This window comes from Erpetoichthys calabaricus, chromosome 9 (assembly GCF_900747795.2).
Source record: "Erpetoichthys calabaricus chromosome 9, fErpCal1.3, whole genome shotgun sequence".
Taxonomy (NCBI): Eukaryota; Metazoa; Chordata; class Cladistia; order Polypteriformes; family Polypteridae; genus Erpetoichthys; species Erpetoichthys calabaricus.
This window is the reverse complement of record NC_041402.2, coordinates 107,234,996-107,256,195: the sequence shown is the minus strand read 5'-3', so window position 1 is coordinate 107,256,195 and position 21,200 is coordinate 107,234,996. Positions and strand designations below refer to the sequence as shown.

General features: G+C 39.1%; 1 protein-coding gene across 2 annotated transcripts in view; it reads right to left on the bottom strand.

Moving 5' to 3' along the window:
- The window catches only part of gpatch1 (G patch domain containing 1), a 206,805-nt gene that overhangs the window by 178,302 nt on the left and 7,303 nt on the right, over window positions 1-21,200 (bottom strand). For both annotated transcript variants that reach the window (XM_028810057.2, XM_028810059.2), the window contains exon 2: window positions 18,729-18,863. In XM_028810057.2, the coding sequence (XP_028665890.2) occupies window positions 18,729-18,863 (135 nt within the window). The remainder of the gene's footprint in view (window positions 1-18,728; window positions 18,864-21,200) is intronic.

Sequence of the window (21,200 nt, the reverse complement as noted above, 5' to 3'; positions counted from 1 at the left end):
TTAGCTTTGTGAAGCTGGTAAATGTGAGAAATTTCTGCTAGTGACTAGAGTAGGGACAAATGTTAGAACCATGGTATTTCTTTGAACAGAACAGGTAAACCGTCAGCTAAATGCACTTGTCAGTTGCCACTATTATTACTCTTGAGTGTTCTTAACTAAAATAGTGTTTCAGTACATAGACTTGTCTGTTAAATGCACTTGCTAGCTTTATTTTGGGCATAATTACATTTTCACTCTATGCCAGATATTTTTGACAGGGCAGACAACTTCTTGTATTTTAGTAGTCACCTTATGGATATGAAAGAAAGCTACTTGTCAGCGGTTGTCAAAACTGAGCAGCAACAACATTCTATAAAGTTATTTTTACGAAATTTCTCCAATCATTAAACTGTAAATAAATCATATTCAATGATCAGGTTAACTCAGGAAGATGCCATTTTTTTTTGTAAACTAGCATAGTTGATCCAAACTGAAAAGACACTTTGCAGCATAGTAATATACAGCTTTTGGCACGTAGGGGAGTTGCTGCTGGGTAGATGTATTTTTGTGAAAAGAAACAATTTCTACTGCAGTTTAGCTTGCCAAATGCATCGACCCTGCAGCTCAGCAACATCTCGATTTTAGCAAGAAAAAGATAAGCTCGTCTTAAGTAAAATGGTCCTAGCTCTTCCCACATTTAAGTCAGGGAGGACAAGCAGATAAAATGTTCTGCCAACCCTCATTTCAACCAAAAGAAGTGCCCTGGAAGACAAATAGGCAACTTCTACTAGAGCAATGGGTAAGTTCCACTGAACACGCCAAAGAAGTGTTCCATAGTATAAAAGTTCACGTTTCTCCCGTATCTTTACTTTTTGACTCCTGTGTCTGAAAGAAAGAGCAATTTTTTTAGCAGAAAAACCTGTTATGAGTCAACTAATTTGTGTGCTGCACAGAACCTTTTGTACAGGATTTCTTATGGATTAATATTGCACACTTACAGTATGTTATAACCTACTGATTAAGATGCATAATAGGATCCCTCTGCAAAAGTGAAAAACTACCAATGAACAGCAAGGTTGTTTGTATTATATATATTATATATATATACACACACACACACACGCACACACACACACACACACACACAGTGGAACCTCGGGTCACGACCATAATTCATTCCAAAACTCTGGTCGCAACCCGATTTGGTTGTGAACTGAAGTAATTTTCCCCCACAGGATTGTATGTAAATACAATTAATCTGTTCCGGACCGTACGAGCTGTATGTAAATTTTTTTTTGTTTTTTTTTTTAAAAAAGATTTTTAAGCACAGAAAAATAGTTAATTATACCATCGAGTGCACGGTGTAATAGTAAACCAAATTTTTACTTACTTCTTCTGTAATGTTTACTTCTGCTTGGGCTCTCTCGCTCGATTGCTGCACAGGGAGAGACCGAACATGTGTGGAAATCATTGGTGCATACTAACCGGAAGGGAAACTTCCGTCACCCGAGTGTGTGGTCATGAACAGATGCAAAAGTTTGGCGAACTTTTTTGGTTGTAACCTGATTTGTACGTGGTCCGAGATGTTTGTAACCTGAGGTTCAACGCACGCACGCACGCACGCACACACATACATACATACATACACTAGCCAACCCGCAGCATAGCATACACTGCATAATTATGTATTGATGGGTGAACACTTCCTGAACGACACAGTTGTCCAAATGGGGTGGGTTTGTGGATAACACTGTGAGTGAATGAAAAGATGGACCTCTGGAGAGAGCAACATTCAATTGTCCGTGACTGAAAGCGAGATCGTCTGTGACAATAGAGGCCACGCTGGTGAAAGTTACTTCATCGGTAGGGATAAGTTTCAGCACTTGTTCATTAAGGTGTAGCAAATCTTTGTTGCTGAAAACACTGATATATCAATGTAATGAAGTATTATTATTCTTATGTGTCCAGCACGCTCTCTCTCGCGCGCGCGCGCACATACACACGCGCCTGTGTGTGTGTGTGTGTGTGTGTGTGTGTGTCGCTCACACGCATGTGTTCCTGCAGGCATACGCCGCATAATCATTTATTGATGGCTGAACAGTTCCGGAAAGACACAGTTGTCTAAAAGGGGTAGTTTTGAGGATACAACAGTAAGTGAATGAAAAGATGGAACTCTGGAGAGAGCAACATACAACTGTCCGTGACTGAAAATTGGTTTTGGCAGATACATGCATATCTTTTTGAAAGTTTGGCCCTGTGCCATATTAATTGTCATCGCAAAGGCCAATCTAACAGGAAACTGTCTTCGTGTAATAATAAAAGGCAAATTATCCGCGACAAACTGTTTTACACGCTGCATACCAACCCGCGGCGTAGTATACGCCGCATAATCACGCTGCTTTTTTAATGTTTTTTAAGCAGAGTGAAAAAAATGAACAGTTGCAAAATCCGTAACACTGCTTTCAGCAAGTACAATGCACACTCGTTTAATTTGTCGGCCACTTTTTGCCAGCCGTCTTTTCTGGTTTGGGCTGCTTTTGCAGTGTTACCGTTTGTGCATATTAAATCTTGAAATCCTTCGAGTAACTAATTAACTAACTAACACCCACCCACCCAGCTTGTGTGAAAAAAAATGCGCCCGTACTTTCATAATTTTGTTGCAGCCTATCAAAGACTTGCTGATCATGTTTTCTAGACTCAATATACATTGGCTTTTCACTCAGTGCGGGGGCGCGCATTCATCTCGGATTATTACATCCAGCTACTCTGCTAGACTAATCTGTTACACAGCTGCATTTGAAAAACCGACGTATCCCAGATGAGTTTCACCGGCATTAATAATTAGGAATCTGGTTGGAACAAAACCCTGCAGCCACAGGGGTTCACCAGGACCGAGTTTGGGAAACACTGCTGAACACAGACGAAACCGACTCAGGTGAGGAGTTGGGGCGGTCAAAGTAGTTGCAGCTATTGATTATTCAGTGTTGTTTGCCTGGGTGTCTTATTTCAGATCCTGTCGAGCAGATCAAAGGAAAACAATGTGAAGGCAATGTCACAGGTGATCCTGTGGTATAGCGGGTCCACAGCTCCCTTTCAAAAGGCCATTTTTAAATAAATAATCATCGCACTCACAGCGTAGCGAGGGGCGTGGAAGTGTGGCTGAAACGGTTTCCAGGTGGAGTCGTGCTGCGGGCATTTCTCCCCTGTGCAGTGTGCGAGCGAGTGAGGAGAGGAAGCCAGTACGTTAGAGTGAGCGAGAGCAGGCTCGAAGGCAATGTCACAGGTGTTCCTGTAGTATAGCAGTTCCATAGCTCCCCTTCAAAAGGCCATTTTTAAATCAGGCGACTGACAGTAGTGGAGTCAGGCACAGTGAAGGTCAGCTGCTGAGAGAGCGTCTCGACTGTTGCAGGGCCTGCATCGGTGAAGCAGGTGAGACGCTAATGAAACAGAGGCACAGGGCTTATTGGTTTTTAAAGACTGCTTGCTTCATTGTCTTTTAAACTCAGTTTTAAAGGACTGTTTTAAGGATCCCATGGGATACCCCTCGCAAAGTGTTTTAGACGCTGCATTCAGCAATTCACATCCGCGACAAACATGCCTCTATGAACAGTCACCGTGGCTCAGAGGTGCATGTGGACTCTAGCACAGACGAACATAAATGATGCCATGTTTTCCGAGTCATCGCGTCCGAGTTGGTGGGCGTAGCTCTGCGAGTTGGCAGCGGAGAAGTAGTGTGTTAAAGAGGTTATGTAAACATATATATACATAAACATATATACATATCTACATATATACATACATACATACAGATAGAGATATATCTCTACCTACCTACCTACCCATCTATATACATCCCCGTGCTTTGCAGCGGCGAAGTATTGCTTTGGGATGCTCTTCTGCGTGTCGTCCCGTTGGGTGGAATCCCACAAGAGTTTAGAAACTCACTCACACCAGCCATGATTCTTTTCAAAAGGTACTTAAACCCAATTGAGCATCTCTGGAGAGACCTAAAAATGGCTGTCCACCAACGTTTACCATCCAACCTGACAGAACTGGAGAAGATCTGCAAGGAGGAATGGCAGAGGATCCCCAAATCCAGGTGTGAAAAACTTGTTGCATCTTTCCCAAGAAGACTCATGGCTGTATTAGCTCAAAAGGGTGGTTCTACTAAATACTGAGCAAAGGGTCTGAATACTTAGGACCATGTGATATTTCAGTTTTTCTTTTTTAATAAATCTGCAACAATTTCAAAAATTCTTTTTTTTGGTCTGTCAATATGGGGTGCTGTGTGTACATTAATGAGGGAAAAAAATTAATTTAAATGATTTTAGCAAATGGCTGCAATATGACAAAGAGTGAAAAATTGAAGGGGGTCTGAATACTTTCCGTACCCACTGTATATACACACACACATATTTTATATATTATACACACATACATATACACACACACACACACACACACACACACACACACACACACTAGTCATTTAGCCCGTTACAATAACGGCCGCTAGAACAGTAATGCATAAACATTAGTAGGAAGAGTCAATATTAAATGGCAAGGGACTTTGACCTCATTCTTTTTGTTGGTCGTATTTGTCTTTCTTTCAGCCTTTCTTTTGCTGATGTTTACTTGCTGAGCTGACCGTTCTTCATGGGCTGCCGCCGTGTATTGTGTGTCTTTAATTTTCTGTGACAGTAATACTGTCTTGTACGGCTCTATTCAATAAGGGCGCGCACAAAAAGGCGAGCTTCAAAAGGGCGACCTCAATTGGAGCGCAGTGAATAAAGGCGTTCGTAGATAATTTAGTTCAAATGGCTCTGGAATATGTGAGGAGCAACAAAGGTGCAGATCTTTATTTACGCGCGCCTTTATTTGCTGCGACCAATTGAGGTCGCCCTTTTAAGACACGCCTTTTTGTGCACACCCTTATTGAAGGATACCGTCTTGTACGTCCGCTGGCTTGTACGTCCGTAATATACCTTTAAATTTTCTCTGGCGGTAATACAGGCGTGCGCGTCGGTAATATGCCTTTAATCTCCTCTGACAGTAATACTGGCTTGTATGTGGCTGTAATATGCGTCACTGTATTGTGTACCTTTAATTTCCTCTCGCAGTAATACTGGTTTGTATTTCCGTAAAACACCTCTAACTTTCTCTGACAGTAATATCGCGCATCGCACCGTGCCCCGCGCATGCGCACTTCATCAGAAGACACCCATAGGGATTTTATACATACACATATATATTATATACACATACATACATACATACACATACATGCACACATATATACGTTTACACACACATATATATTCTCTCTCTCTCTCTGTCTGTCTCTCTGAAAAAGGGCTCAGAAAGAAATGGATAACAAAGCTAAAACATCAGGAGTGATTCAAGACTTTCAACCAAAGCAAGTTCCCTCAAATTCAAGATACAGCATAGCAGAAACTAACCTGGAACAGATAGGTGAAAGAATAGTCTCCAGCCAATAGTGAAAGAGCAAGTGAGTCGGGCAAGTAGAACTCGTCGATTACAGAAAGTTCACAGAAACTGAAAATGACCTTACTATCCGTGCTGTCAACTACCACTTGTGAGCCAGCAACACCAACTCAGAAAGGGCTTGCTACTTCACCCGCAGAGCATGGAGAAGACTGAAACAAACAGTCCGAGCTGAAGGTAACAATCGCCGTAATGATTACCGCAATAACTACCACTCTCTATTGGCATAAAGGAGATAAAAAAATAAAGAAGGTTACAAATGATACAAGATATAAAATGGACATAAGACAAAACGAGAAGCTGCTTCAGAATATTAAAGACCAAGAAAAACATTTAAGTAATTGCTTTGAGAGAACCTTTAAAAAAGGTATGCATGAAAAAAATTGAGCAAAAAAAAAAAACCACAGGAAAATGGGTCTAAGTTTGAGAATACATTTAGGGCACTAACCAAATTTTCACAACTCGTATTCCAATAGCTGAACAACTGGCATCTACCGCTGATAGAAAAGCAATGGATGCAAGTTCCAAATGCAAAGTGCTTGGAGACAGACTAGCTGCATTGGAAGACGGATACATAAGGAATATCATCAGAAATGAAGGTCTCCCTGAAAACTATGAAAGTCCAAATCCAGTGAAATTCATTGCTGAATAGACCCACTTAAGGAAGGAAGGATCAGTTCCTGTTTTACAGAGATTGGACTAGCCAAATATTCCACTCCAGCTATACAAAGAAAAACTAGAGGTGTGGGAATTCTTATACATAGAACAATTTCATTTGTAGCATCCGATGTAGTATCTGATTCTGAAGGGCAATATGTGATCGCCATGGGTAATTTATTTAACTGTAAAGTGATTTTGACAAATACCTACTCACTTAATGTAGATGACAAGGACTTTGTTCAAAACATATTTGCATCCATTCCTAATGTGAACACTCATAAAATTATAATGGCTGGAGATTAATTGTGTTTTAAATCCAGACCTGGATAGATCTCCAACCAGAGGGGTGATAACATCTAACACTTCAAATACAATTACAGAGTTTTAAATTGATCACAACTTATCAGACGCCTGGAGATTTCTGAATTCAAACTCAAGAACATATGCCTTCTTCAACAGTACATCACTGTTACTCAAGAATGGATTATTTCTTTATAGATACCTTTGCTTGCTCTTGATTACATCTTGCAAGTACAGTACTATTGGTATCTACGACCATGCCCCTCTGAGCATGGAGCTCAAATCACTATGCCCCACATACTCATCTCACAGCTGGCATCTTAATACACTTTTATTAGCAGATAAAAACTGTACAGAATTTATATTTCAAGCAAATTGTCTTTAAAAAAAAATAATGATAATAATAAATCCTATGGGCTCGTTTATACTTCATGTTCAGAGCGCATACACGCACGCATCATGGCTGCCACGCGTTCCCAGCGTTCATTTGACACGTCCTCTGAGGAGGTCCTCAGGAATTAACGCGACACATGAGCGAGTTGCAGTACCAGCAAAAAGTGGGGGGGCACAGTGTGATAAAAGTCGGAATGTGACGTCAGAGGCTCCGTTTACTAACTACATGTGACATTTTTAAATCTCAACATCATTACTAGGAACACGGAGAGAAGGCTAATAAAAGATCTTAGCTCTACAAATCCACTAGCAGGACGTTCACAATGCAATAGCAGTAATTACCAACACATATGGATACAAAATCATTGACTATAAAAATATAATGCACACATTTAGGGACTCCTATAAGTGCTTTTATTCTACTCAGTTTAAAAAGACAAAATCGAATGCATTTTGGATGCATTACAGATGCAACAGCAAGATACTTTCAGTGCAGAGGAATTGGATAAACCGGACACTCTCAAAATTAATAGATGTTATAAACTCACTTCAGAGTGGAAAAGCAGCAGGCCCTGATGTCTACCTTACCGATTTTATATAAAAAAAAAAAATTCAATTAAGTTAGCTCCCCCTTTTATTAGCAACATTTACAGAAGCCAGAGACAATAAAATTTTACCTCAAACTTTTCACCAAGCATTAATGACCATCTTTCCTAAGAAAAAAAAGGATTTATTACAAAGTGCATCATACAGACCAATGTCACTTCTGAATAATGATATTAAGATACTCTCCAAAGTTCTAGCTAGAGAAAAAGTGCTTCCTTCGGTAATATCACAACACCATACTGGATTTATTAAAAGGCAGACACTTAGCTTCCAATCTTTGAAGACTATTTAATGTAATTAACCCACAAAGTCTAACACCCCTGAGAAATTATTATCGTTGGATGCAGAAAAAGCATTTGATGTGATTGAATGGGCCTAGCTTTTCACTACATTGGACAAATTCGGGTTTGGTCACAACATATGTAGCATGGATCAAACTACTGTATACTAGTCCAGAAGGTTCAGTTTGAATTAACATTATTTCGGCCTACTTCAAACTAGAATGTGGTACTAGACAAGGATGCCCCCTGTCACTAATGCTATTTGCAATCACCATTGAGCCGTTGGCAGTTCACTTTCAAAATGATTCGGAGATAAAGGGGATTAGCAGAGAAAGACTTGAACAGAAAAAATCACTATATGCAGATAATATGGTACTACATACATCAGATCCAGAAAATACTGTGCTTGCAGTCCAGATCGCACAAGCAGAATTTCAAAAGATATCTAGACTCAAAATTAATTTGAATAAAAGTGTGCTCTTTCCAGTGAGCTCTCTAGCACACAGTATTAGATAGGACACCTTCCCTTTTATGATCACAGATCAGTTTAAATAAATACCTAGGGGCAAACATCACAAGTAACAAAAAGCTCTTCATCAACAAAATTGTGCTGTCTGCATGGAAAAACTTCATCAAGACTTGCATAGATGGTCTACCCTCCATCTCACTTTAGCTGGAAGAATTAACACTGTCAAGATGAATATCCTTCCTAAGCTCCTTTAACTATTTCAAATCATCCCCATATGTGTTAACTTATTTATTAAGACGTTAGATTCAATCATAACCTAAAAATTTGGAATTGAAAACATCCACGTATCCAAATTGCAACTCTACAAAAGGCCTAAGGCAGAAGGTGGCATGGCTCAACCAAACATTCATTTTTATTACTGGACGGGAAATATATAAGCTTAGGGTCCTATGATTTCTGTGATGTGGAAAACACAGACAGAATCAATGCATAAAAACGGATTTTAGATTTAAAAACTGAAATGTGCGGAATCGAGACTGAAGGGGTGACTGTTATAAAACTTCCCAATAAATTAAACAATTGAATAATCTGTAGTTCTATCATTCAGATACTATTTTCTAAGAAACACGAGCTTAACTGCAAAATCCAGGGCACAAAAATATCCCAGCGACTTTACGAATCTGGTCAACAACTTTTCTGCAAGTTTTGCAGCATACCCTAGACTGGACATGAAAAAAACACTTGCAATGACCATGTCAAATCTAAAACCTGTCTCAAGAACAAGGAGACGACATTAAGATCAAAAAAAGTGTTCCTCTTCAGGTAACAATAGAGGAAACAACAAAATCATCAGATGCAAGACGCCAGTTTATAGAGGACTTTGTGGCCATGTGAGTCAGACATATCTTTGAAAAACATGATGAAGATGCGCCCTTTCTTTATTAAGCATTGTAAACAAGGAGGCATGCTGTCAGAAAATGAGAGCAGTCTTTGTCAAACTCATTTGCTCCGTGTCTTTGAACAACATGTGGACGCAGTTTTCCAAAAGATTCGAGGAAAGAAAATTTGTTGAATTTAATGAAACCACTAATAGCCAAGATCACATAGTTCTCAACATAGTGATAGGTGAGTAAACATTTGGCTGTATGGTAATTCTTTTACAAAGGCAGTTCTAATTGTACGTAATATTTACTGTAAATCATTTAACCGATTAAAATTATATTTAAAACGGTATTAAGTCTTTCCCGTAGAAAAATGTTATTAGTGAACGGCACTGGTTGTTAACGGGTTCCCTTTTAAACAATTAACAATGCTTCTGGATTTACTGCGAGAGGAAATTAAAGGCACACAATACAGTGACGCATATTACAGCCACATACAAGCCAGTATTACTGTCAGAGAAAATTAATGGCATATTACCGACACGCACGCCTGTATTACCGCCAGAGAAAATTAAAATATTACGGACGTACAAGACAGTATTACTGTCACAGAAAATTAAAGACACACAATACATGGCGGCAGCCCACGAAGAACGGTCAGCTCAGCAAGTAAACATCAACAAAAGAAAGGCTGAAAGACAAAGAAAAATACGACCAACAAACAGAATGAGGTCAAGGTCCCTTGCCATTTAATATAGACTGTTCCTACCGATGTTTATGCACTACTGTTCTAGCGCCCATTATTGTAACGGGCTTAATGACTAGTGTATATATATAAAATTCTTTTTGTGTTTGAAACGGAAATGACGTATTACCACAGAACATATTATAAATATAGGAGCTTATTATTTATGTGAGTTATTTTACTGATATTGAAGAGAAAAAAAAAAAAAAAAAAAAAAACCACTTTAAATAAGGAGCTGGGAAGGTGACTGTAAAGAAGAAGCCAGTGGTAAAGCAAGGGAGACTCTGTAATAAGGATGGTTGGGTGCACGGAGAAGGACTGCCAGCTAACCTAGAAGGACCTTTGGAGCACACGGCTTTGCTTTGCTTTTATGGTGCGGGCGTCGGCCATGGACGGACAGTAACGTCAAGACACCCGGGTGAGACGGACTTCTTCCACATTTAAATTCAGTATACGAGTCAGCAGAACGTACAGTATCTGACTTGATCACTGGATTCATTGCAGATTTCCCAGGCCGTGTGAATTTAGACTTTAAAACAAGAACGTGCTGTTTGTAAATAGGGTAATTTTCCGTTTCTTTTCCTTGCTTGCTTTCTTTCTTTCTTTACTGTTTCGCCGTTTTCTGAGGAGTATATTATAGAGTGTTTAAGGGGGTGGCATATTAATTAGGGTTTGTGTAGTTATTATAGATTTGACAAGGATTTAAAGGGTGTTTATTGTTTTGTTTGATTTATAATATATTCTTTTTTGATTGTTTAAAGAATTGTTGGGGTGATTATTTCCTTTGTATAAATTCATAAAAGACAACTCCAGATGAGGATATCAAATTGGGGCTAAGGCTCGGTTGGGTTCCGTACTTAAAAGAATTCATTTTCCTAAGAGTAGGAGATTTGTGTGTGTGCTGGGCTCCTCATTCAACTTAAGAGGAATGCGCTACACCTTGATAGTAAAAGATAAAGAAACCAGCTTTGCGTCTTTCTACTTTTTAACTGCGCCGAGCTGTAAACAATGTGAAGACGAGACCGCCTTCAGCGGCAAGGGGTCGTAAGAACAAAGTGGACGCTGGGAGGTGCGGAATGTCAGGCTTTTCGTCCGGGTCTACAGCTTCGCAGTTTCAGGCAGCGTCCTCTCTTCTCGCACTGTTTGTCACACTTCAAGTGCCCCATCGGCTCCTGAGACAGTGGAAATCTTTGCGAATAAGTGTAATCAGCGCTATCGAAGTGGGACTCTCTTGGTAATTTGCGGTGCACGGCTACTTACTGTCCCTTAAGATGAATTCGGGTCACTAAAACCCCACAATATTCAAGGTTGCTTTTGTGATGAATTCTTTTAAGAAAATGGAGGATCTAAAAAGATGTACCAACCTCTTCATGTTAAGTATTAGACTTGGGAATTGTTTGGACCTTCTGCCCATTAAGCATGGAAAGGCAACGTCCACATTTCTCAGAATCATTTTTCGCTTAAATCACAGGCACATAGTGCAAGGTTGTCAAGCAGGTAGTTTGCCCGAAACCACGGCAGTAGTACTCAATGTATCTTTACTTCTTAAATGTTAATGTTTGACCGTTTAATAATTTATATGCTTCTTATATCTTCTTCAAATTCTTTTATCAAAATGTTTTACTACTTAATATTTATACATTTTTATTTATTGTAAATGCTCTTTATTTGTTCAAAAATAACATTGGTAATTAACAAACTTATTTTATATACATTTTAGTTTTTTCCCCTTGCACTCTGTGAGTGAAGCCACTGGGTAATCAGCCAGTGAAACATAAAATGGTGAAAACCAAAAAAAAAAAAAATTTTTAAATTGAATTTGCAAAAAAATAAAAACTGGATTCCTTAGGGCCATACAAGCTATAAAAACCTGGACATTGACACAAATAGATGAACACACATAGGCTTGGTTTTAGAAATAAAATCATTCAGTACTTCTTTATATTCCTTGCTTTGTGCCACAGTAAATACTAGTTATCATCGATTTACTAACAACACAGTGTTCTTCATTTACTCAGAATATGGAACCAATGTAGGAAGTACTTCAAGATAGAGAAGCTTCTAACTGTGGCACCACTACATGGTAACCACCTTTTTCCACCCTCTCAAGTGTATGTAGATTTTAATGTTTCGAAAGCATATGGGATTATATCAATTAGAAATTGTACATAATGTCTTTGCATCCTACGAACAATTACACTCCAAACTTAGCTTTCCATCAACACAAATTTTTCCACTATTTCCAAATTTAAAATCTGCCCAATTTTCCTCACCTCCCACCCACTTCTATTCCAGAAGAAATACTGATCAGTCTTGAGGACTCAGACAGTATTTCTTTAATATATAAAACATTATAAAGTCCCTTCCTTTCAAAGATCCCAGAGTACAGTGGGAAAAGGATCTCTTACTCGACATTTCAGGAAAGGAATGGAAGGCAGCCATACACAGAATTCATTCTAGCTCCATATGGACAAAGCATACAATTATTCAACTTTAAAATCTTTTATTGAGCACATTTATCTATCTATCTATCTATCTATCTATGCAATCGAGCTCCAGCCTCATTGGGCAATATGTTTTGTGCATGCACGAAATTAACATCATTCTGGGCCAAAATGTTTAAATGCCTTTCAGACAGCCTTGGTGCCACAATCTCTCCTAATCCATCAATTGCCTTTACTTCACTATTAGCACGTAGACTTATCTTGCTCAAATGGAAGAATCCTTGCCCACCTCTTTTAAGTCAGTGGGTACCTAATGTTATATACTATTTGAAATTGGGGAAAAAAAAAAAAAAAAAAAAAAAAAAAAACTGAGGATCTGTTCAAAACTTTTCTTAACCCTTAACACTAGAATTACCAGAGTCTACGAAAAAACTCGTAGATCCGGCCCACCTTAAAACTGTTCGCACCTCTCCGCCAGCATCTTTTGTCATCTAAATGTGCTGATAAACACAAGCTGCAAGCAGCCAGCTATTCCATTCCCCCACCAACTTAGAACGTGCACAAACTTCTCCCAGCTCATGCCTTGATTGATTATCTGGGAGTGAAGTGAAGTTTTAGAGTGGAAATAATAGATCATTATTTGGAACACACGCATTTCATGGATGGAATAGCCGCACATTTAGATGACAAAAGACGCTGGTGGAGAGGTGAGAACAGTTTTAAGAAGCAATTTAAGGCGGGACGGATCTATGACTTTTTTCATAAGCTCTGGTAATTCTAGTGTTAAACTGCCACATACATGGAGGTTAATGCATCCCTGGATGCCAAATACTTTTTCGCTGCACTTAAGTAAACGTCACAATTCACAAAGAAAATGTGAAATTTTAATGAAACACATCTTTTTCATGCAAACAGCATCACAACTGCAACACTGATCATTTTACACACTGCCAATGAACTGTAAAAACTAATAAAATAAAACTACTGCAATAATCTATTATTATATGTACATGGTGCAACTGACACCATTGATGAAATTCAGTAAACATGGTGCAACTGACACCATTGATGAAATTCAGTAAATCACCGAGCCAACTGCCCTTGAACTGGCTGTTCGTGAACACACAGAGGTAAACACTGATGCTTGCAGGCTAGTCTAGTGCAGCGGCTGAATCCCAGAGAGTGAGGCTGCAGTGCTGCAGGGGCCAGCAGTGGTCATAAGCTGGTTGCTCAACGAATGTACGGCACTGACAGATCAGCTCCCGCATGCTGGCAAATTGCTCCGAGAACCGACTATAGCCGGTATGCGGCGTTCAATGAACGTACGTCGCCGAATATACTTGACCCCTGCGTGCTGGCAAATTGCACTGAGACACGACTATAGCGGGTTGCAGCATTCAATGAATTTACATCTCCGAATATACTCGGCTCCGGTGTGTTGGCAAATTGCACTGGAAAACAACTTTAGCCGGTTGCAGCATTTAATGAATATACTTTGCCGAATATACTCAGTTCCGGCGTACTGGCAAATTGCATTGGGAACCAAATATAGCTGGTTCCAGTGGTGTAAGGGTTAAAACCTGGCAGGACCTAATCAATAACATTTTAGAATAAGCATTTATATTGGGGGGAAAATGATTCTCTCCCCATTTTTTTCTACTCTTAAAGTTTTACTCTGGTTGTTGGCCTTGCTCTCTCTCATGGGTGGGGGCTGATTTGAAATTAGTTTTGTCAAGTTTGACTTACTTGTATGGAATGTTACTTGCTTTTAATAAATTCAATAAAATGTAAAAAGAAATAACAAAGTACATGTAAAAGGGCAAAGAGAGTAAAGGTAAAGACAGACAAACTTAGGCACAAATAACTCATATAAAATTGCAGCCATTAACATTAGAATTACCAGAGCCTACGAAAAAACTTGTAGATCTGGCCCACCTTAAATCCATTCGCACCTCTCCATCACAGTCTTTTGTCCTGTAAATGTGCCAATAAAGACAAGCAGCAAGCAGCCTACTATTCCATCCCCCCCACAGCTGCAGAACACTGATAGTTCTTATTTAAAACTGGGAATAACTGTAGATGTGAGTGGTGTTTTGAGGCAATGGAACTGGACATTCTCTGATCTAGAGGGATAAAAGCTGACACACAAACACTTGTGAATCTGCCTTCTTCGTATCTCACCGTCACTTGATTTTTTTTTATTCAGTTTTATTGAGTGTTCCTGCCCACGCTGAATTAGTATGCACCTTATGGTCTATGATGTCAAAAAAAAACCAAAAAAAAAAAAAACAGAGACATAGGTATATATGATATTTGAAATTATTCTTTTTATGACCTGTATAGTACATTTCGTAAAACACCGTGGCACGGATGCAATATTATTCACATTCATTCGCATAACATCTTGCGCTTATAATCAGTGACCATGTTAACCAACCGCCCCCCCACCACCCCCCCTTTTGCCAATCCCCACATGTTGCCGTTTCTTTTGTACTCCAGGACATGCAGAGGAAAGAATATTACAGAGTGGTAAGTTCAGTGCTATATGCAATCATCAAATTCAAATGTTAACAGTTCACACACACGCAAGGACCATCCTTCCTACATTTACGACATTTGTACCTGTTGCAATGCGTACACTTCTCTATATGCTGTGGTTTCTATTACATACCTGAAAGAAAAAGACAATATATGCGACATTATGAAGAAATAATTTTATGACCTGAATAGTACCAATCAGAAAACATCATTGCACTAATGCAATATTATTCGAAAATGAACAGCATCAGATTGGGTGTGAATTTATGCTGGTGCTGTTACTTAGAGTCAGATCAGGAGGGGCGGGATGGATTCAGCGTGATCATAATTGAGAGAATAGAACAGGTTATAGCACACAGTAAATGGCCACCTGCATGTTCCTTCTTGCACTGAATAAGCTCACACCTTCTGGTGCACAGTGTCAATGCAGCACGGAGAAAAAAAAGAAAGACAAATATATGGGACATTGGGTATAAATTTATGATACTTGTAAACGTTAGCTTTTTTCAGGTCAATACAAGATCCTGAAGACCAAGAAATGTGACAAATAGAACCCCCATATGACAGTAAAGGGGTGTATACAGCTCTACAGTGCAGCCAGATTTACACGGATGTGTCCTTCATCGAAGCAACACTACATAAGAGAGACATGTAGACAGATTAAGTACAAAAATCAAAACCTTTGGTCACAACCACAATGGGTTTGTTTAGAGGAAAGAAATGGCTTCTACAACAAGACAGTTTTAAAGTGTGTTTTTTAAATCAATGTAGTACCTAAAAAAAAAATAAATAAATAAATAAGATGAAGGTTTTGGAATAGCTCTAAGCATTGCAAAACATTGAACATTTGAAAATATGTGAATGGATCTTAAACGTGCAGTGCACACAAGACAACATACAAATCTCTCACAGCTGAAAACAATCTGCAAGGAAGAATGGGGAAAATCTTTCCAAAACAAGAATTCAAAAGACTCATAGCTGGCTACAGAAATGTTTATGAGCAGAGATTTTTTTGCCAAAGGAGGCGTTAGAAAGGACTTAGTAGTTTGCCAAAATGTTTGCAAATACCACATTTACCATGTACTTTTAGTTCATCAAATAAATCATAACTATACTTTTTGATGAAAATGCCACTGTTTTAGTTAACTTGCTACAGAAGTTGCATTTACTATTTTTTTTTACTTCAAATGTCAATAAAAAATATGTAATTTGGACAGGGATGTCTAAAATTTTGCATGAAATGTATAAGCTAAACAAGGTGAAGACACAGGCACACCAGCCGTGCTGGCATGGGAGACGTGGGCATCACCATTGATTGATTACCAAACATCCTACCTGCACCTGGAAGGCTGAGGGGAAAACAAAATGGAGTTTATCATTCCTTTACTGCAAGAAAGGCATATTCAGGACAGGACAATAAGCAATAGGACACAGGCAATCATCATAGTGTTATTTATGCATGAAAAGCTTACAGTGGTGTGAAAAACTATTTGCCCCCTTCCTGATTGCTTATTCTTTTGCATGTTTGTCACACAAAATGTTTCTGATCATCAAACACATTTAACCATTAGTCAAATATAACACAAGTAAACACAAAATGCAGTTTTTAAATGATGGTTATTATTTAGGGAGAAAAAAAATCCAAACCTACATGGCCCTGTGTGAAAAAGTAATTGCCCCCTTGTTAAAAAATAACCTGTGGTGTATCACACCTGAGTTCAATTTCCGTAGCCACCCCCAGGCCTGATTACTGCCACACCTGTTTCAATCAAGAAATCACTTAAATAGGAGCTGCCTGACACAGAGAAGTAGACCAAAAGCACCTCAAAAGCTAGACATCATGCCAAGATCCAAAGAAATTCAGGAACAAATGAGAACAGAAGTAATTGAGATCTATCAGTCTGGTAAAGGTTATAAAGCCATTTCTAAAGCTTTGGGACTCCAGCGAACCACAGTGAGAGCCATTATCCACAAATGGCAAAAACATGGAACAGTGGTGAACCTTCCCAGGAGTGGCCGGCCGACCAAAATTACCCCAAGAGCGCAGAGACGACTCATCCGAGAGGTCACAAAAGACCCCAGGACAACGTCTAAAGAACTGCAGGCCTCACTTGCCTCAATTAAGGTCAGTGTTCACGACTCCACCATAAGAAAGAGACTGGGCAAAAACGGCCCGCATGGCTGATTTCCAAGACGCAAACCACTGTTAAGCAAAAAGAACATTAGGGCTCGTCTCAATTTTGCTAAGAAACATCTCAATGATTGACAAGACTTTTGGGAAAATACCTTGTGGACTGATGAGTCAAAAGTTGAACTTTTTGGAAGGCAAATGTCCCGTTACATCTGGCGTAAAAGGAACACAGCATTTCAGAAAAAGAACATCATACCAACAGTAAAATATGGTGGTGGTAGTGTGATAGTCTGGGGTTGTTTTGCTGCTTCAGGACCTGGAAGGCTTGCTGTGATAGATGGAACCATGAATTCTACTGTCTACCAAAAAATCCTGAAGGAGAATGTCCGGCCATCTGTTCGTCAACTCAAGCAGAAGCGATCTTGGGTGCTGCAACAGGACAATGACCCAAAACACACCAGCAAATCCACCTCTGAATGGCTGAAGAAAAACAAAATTAAGACTTTGGAGTGGCCTAGTCAAAGTCCTGACCTGAATCCAATTGAGATGCTATGGCATGACCTTAAAAAGGCGGTTCATGCTAGAAAACCCTCAAATAAAGCTGAATTACAACAATTTTGCAAAGATGAGTGGGCCAAAATTCCTCCAGAGCGCTGTAAAAGACTCATTGCAAGTTATCGCAAACGCTTGATTGCAGTTATTGCTGCTAAGGGTGGCCCAACCAGTTATTAGGTTCAGGGGGCAATTACTTTTTCACACAGGGCCATGTAGGTTTGGATTTTTTTTTCTCCCTAAATAATAAAAACCACCATTTGCAAACTGCATTTTGTGTTTACTTGTGTTATATTTGACTAATGGTTAAATGTGTTTGATGATCAGAAACATTTTGTGTGACAAACGTGCAAAAGAATAAGAAATCAGGAAGGGGGCAAATAGTTTTTCACACCACTGTACAATGCCTTTATATATCAATGCTAGCTGCAAAAAAATAAATGTGCCTGGTAAAAAGGGTAAGTGACTTTAATAGAGATCGGCCAATCTGAAAACTGACGCAGATGAATTTATCTTCGGAAATGGCAGATTCACAATTTCGATGTGAAACTGAAATGTCTTAATACATATAACCAATCTATAAAGACAGAATTAACAAATGGATATGTAAAGACTAAGGGCTTTATTTTATAGCACAGGTTTCTCTGAATGTTGACACGTGTAAGAGTGTGTAAAGTCATTGGAAACTGCAAAGTACATACTTTTTCATGAAAATTGGAATGTCTTGATACAAAAAAAAAAAAAAAAAAAAAAAAAAAATCTAGAATAAAAATCATCGTAATAAATTCATGTTGGAACTTGGCAGATATTTCTCAGTGCTGATGTGCATAGAATTAAATAAACAAGGAATTGAAAGACTACATGCAAACAAGCATAATTTTTCAAGGAGCAAGTTGGCAATACATTTGGAAGATGTCTGAGAATAATGTGAACATTTATAGTATGAAATACCTTTAATAAAAACACTGCATCATATTTCAAATACAGTAACCTACATAACAGTGACCAACAAAGACATAATAGTTGAATTATAAGCTTCTATAATAAGCATTTGACAAACTGGTATTAGTTTCAGTGTGAGCATGTGTGTGTGTATTATTATCTCAAACATATTAAAATAGAAAAACACTTTTGACTTGGATACCAAAGCCACAAAAATGTATTCATTCTAAAATTAATGTGCAGAAATTGCACTGTTTAAAATATACCTATACCAAAAAAGTAACTTTCATATTAAAAATTACCTTCTTTTGATCCCACAGTATTAAAATAGCCTGCTGAAAAGCCTCCGGTGAACGCTCCATGAAAACGCTGGATTCTTCCTCTCTCATCTTTGACTGTCTGTTCTTGTAGTGGAACCGGTCTTTTAAGAGGCTCGTCTGAAACAAAACCAAAAGAAACCATTTCTAAAGAAATGTTGCTTTGTTTTTTCAGGAATCTTGGAAATTTTTAATGTTTTGTCCATTCATATAACAAATCATTAAAATGCTGAGCAACAAAACCATTACGATATAATATACAGTGGGGTAAAAACATATTTAGTCAGCCACCAATTGTGCAAGTTCTCCAACTTAAAAAGATGAGAGAGGCCTGTAATTTTCATCATAGGTATACCTCAACTATGAGAGACAAAAAATGAGAAAAAAATCCAGAAAATCACATTGTCTGTTAAGAATTTATTTGCAAATTATGGTGGAAAATAAGTATTTGGTCACCTACAAACAAGCAAGATTTCTGGCACTCGCAGACCTGTAACTTCTGTAAGAGGCTCCTCTGTCCTCCACTCGTTACCTGTATTAATGGCACCTGTTTGAACTCGTTATCAATATAAAAGACACCTGTCCACAACCTCAAACAGTCACACTCCAAACTCCAATATGGCCAAGACCAAAGAACTGTCAAAGGACACCAGAAACAAAAAATTGTAGACCTGCACCAGGCTGGGAAGACTGAATCTGCAATAGGTAAGCAGCTTGGTGTGAAGAAATCAACTGTGGGAGCAATTATTAGAAAATGGAAGACATACAAGACCACTGATAATCTCCCTCGATCTGGGGTTCCACGCAAGATGTGTGGGGTCAAAATGATCACAAGAACGGTGAGTACAAATCCCAGAACCACACGGGGGGACCTAGTGAATGACCTGCAGAGAGCTGGGACCAAAGTAACAAAGGCTACCATCAGTAACACACTACGCCGCCAGGGACTCAAATCCTGCAGTGCCAGATGTGTCCCCTTGCTTAAGCCAGTACATGTGCAGGCCCATCTGAAGTTTGCTAGAGAGCATTTGGATGATCCAGAAGAGGATTGGGAGAATGTCATATGGTCAGATGAAAAAAACTCTACTCGTCGTGTTTGGAGGAGAAAGAATGCCGAGTTGCATCCAAAGAACACCATACCTACTGTAAAGCATGGGGGTGGAAACATCATGCTTTGGGGCTGTTTTTCTGCAAAGGGACCAGGACGACTGATCCGTGTAAAGGAAAGAATGAATGGGGCCATGTTTCGTCAGATTTTGAGTGAAAACCTCCTTCCATCAGCAAGGGCACTGAAGATGAAACATGGCTTGGTCTTTCAGCATGACAATGATCCCAAACACACCGCCCGGGTAACGAAGGAGTGTCTTCGTAAGAAGCATTTCAAGGTCCTGGAGTGGCCTAGCCAGTCTCCATGTCTCAACCCCATAGAAAATCTTTGGAGGGAGTTGAAAGTCCGTGTTGCCCAGCGACAGCCCCAAAACATCACTGCTCTAGAGGAGATCTGCATGGAGGAATGGGCCAAAATACCAGCAACAGTGTGTGAAAACCTTGTGAAGATTTACAGAAAACGTTTGCCAACAAAGAGTATATAACAAAGTATTGAGATGAACTTTTGTTATTGACCAAATACTTTTTTTCCACCATAATTTGCAAATAAATTCTTAAAAATCAGACAATGTGATTTTCTGGATTTTTTTTTTCTCATTTTGTCTCTCATAGTTGAGGTATACCTATGACGAAAATTACAGGCCTCTCTCATCTTTTTAAGTGGGAGAACTGGCACAATTTGTGGCTGACTAAATACTTTTTTGCCCCACTGTAAATATGCTGTACATACAACTTCTTATAATTCTTAAGTTTTATAAAAGGTACAGTATGCATGTCAAAGAGGCTAAAATTATCCATGAGGGACAAGCTTTTCTAAAATGTTCCTAAGATAGCCTTACTTAGAATTAAGAACATATGTGATACAGTAATCCCTCCTCCATCGCGGGGGTTGCGTTCCAGAGCCACCCGCGAAATAGGAAAATCCGCGAAGTAGAAACCACATGTTTATATGGTTATTTTTAGAATGCCATGCTTGGGTCACAGATTTGCGCAGAAACACAGGAGGTTGTAGAGAGACAGGAATGTTATTCAACCACTGCAAACAAACATTTGTCTCTTTTTCAAAAGTTTAAACTGTGCTCCATGACAAGACAGAGATGACAGTTCTGTCTCACAATTAAAAGAATGCAAACATATCTTCCTTTTCAAAGGAGTGCAAAGCAAGCAGTCAAAAAAAAAATCAATAGGGCTTTTTGGCTTTTAAGTATGCGAAGCACCGCCGGTACAAAGCTGTTGAAGGCGGCAGCTCACACCCCCTCTGTCAGGAGCAGACAAAGAGAGAGAGAGAGAGCCACAGAAAAACAAAGTCAATGCCCTTTGAGCTTTTAAGTATGCGAAGCACCATGCAGC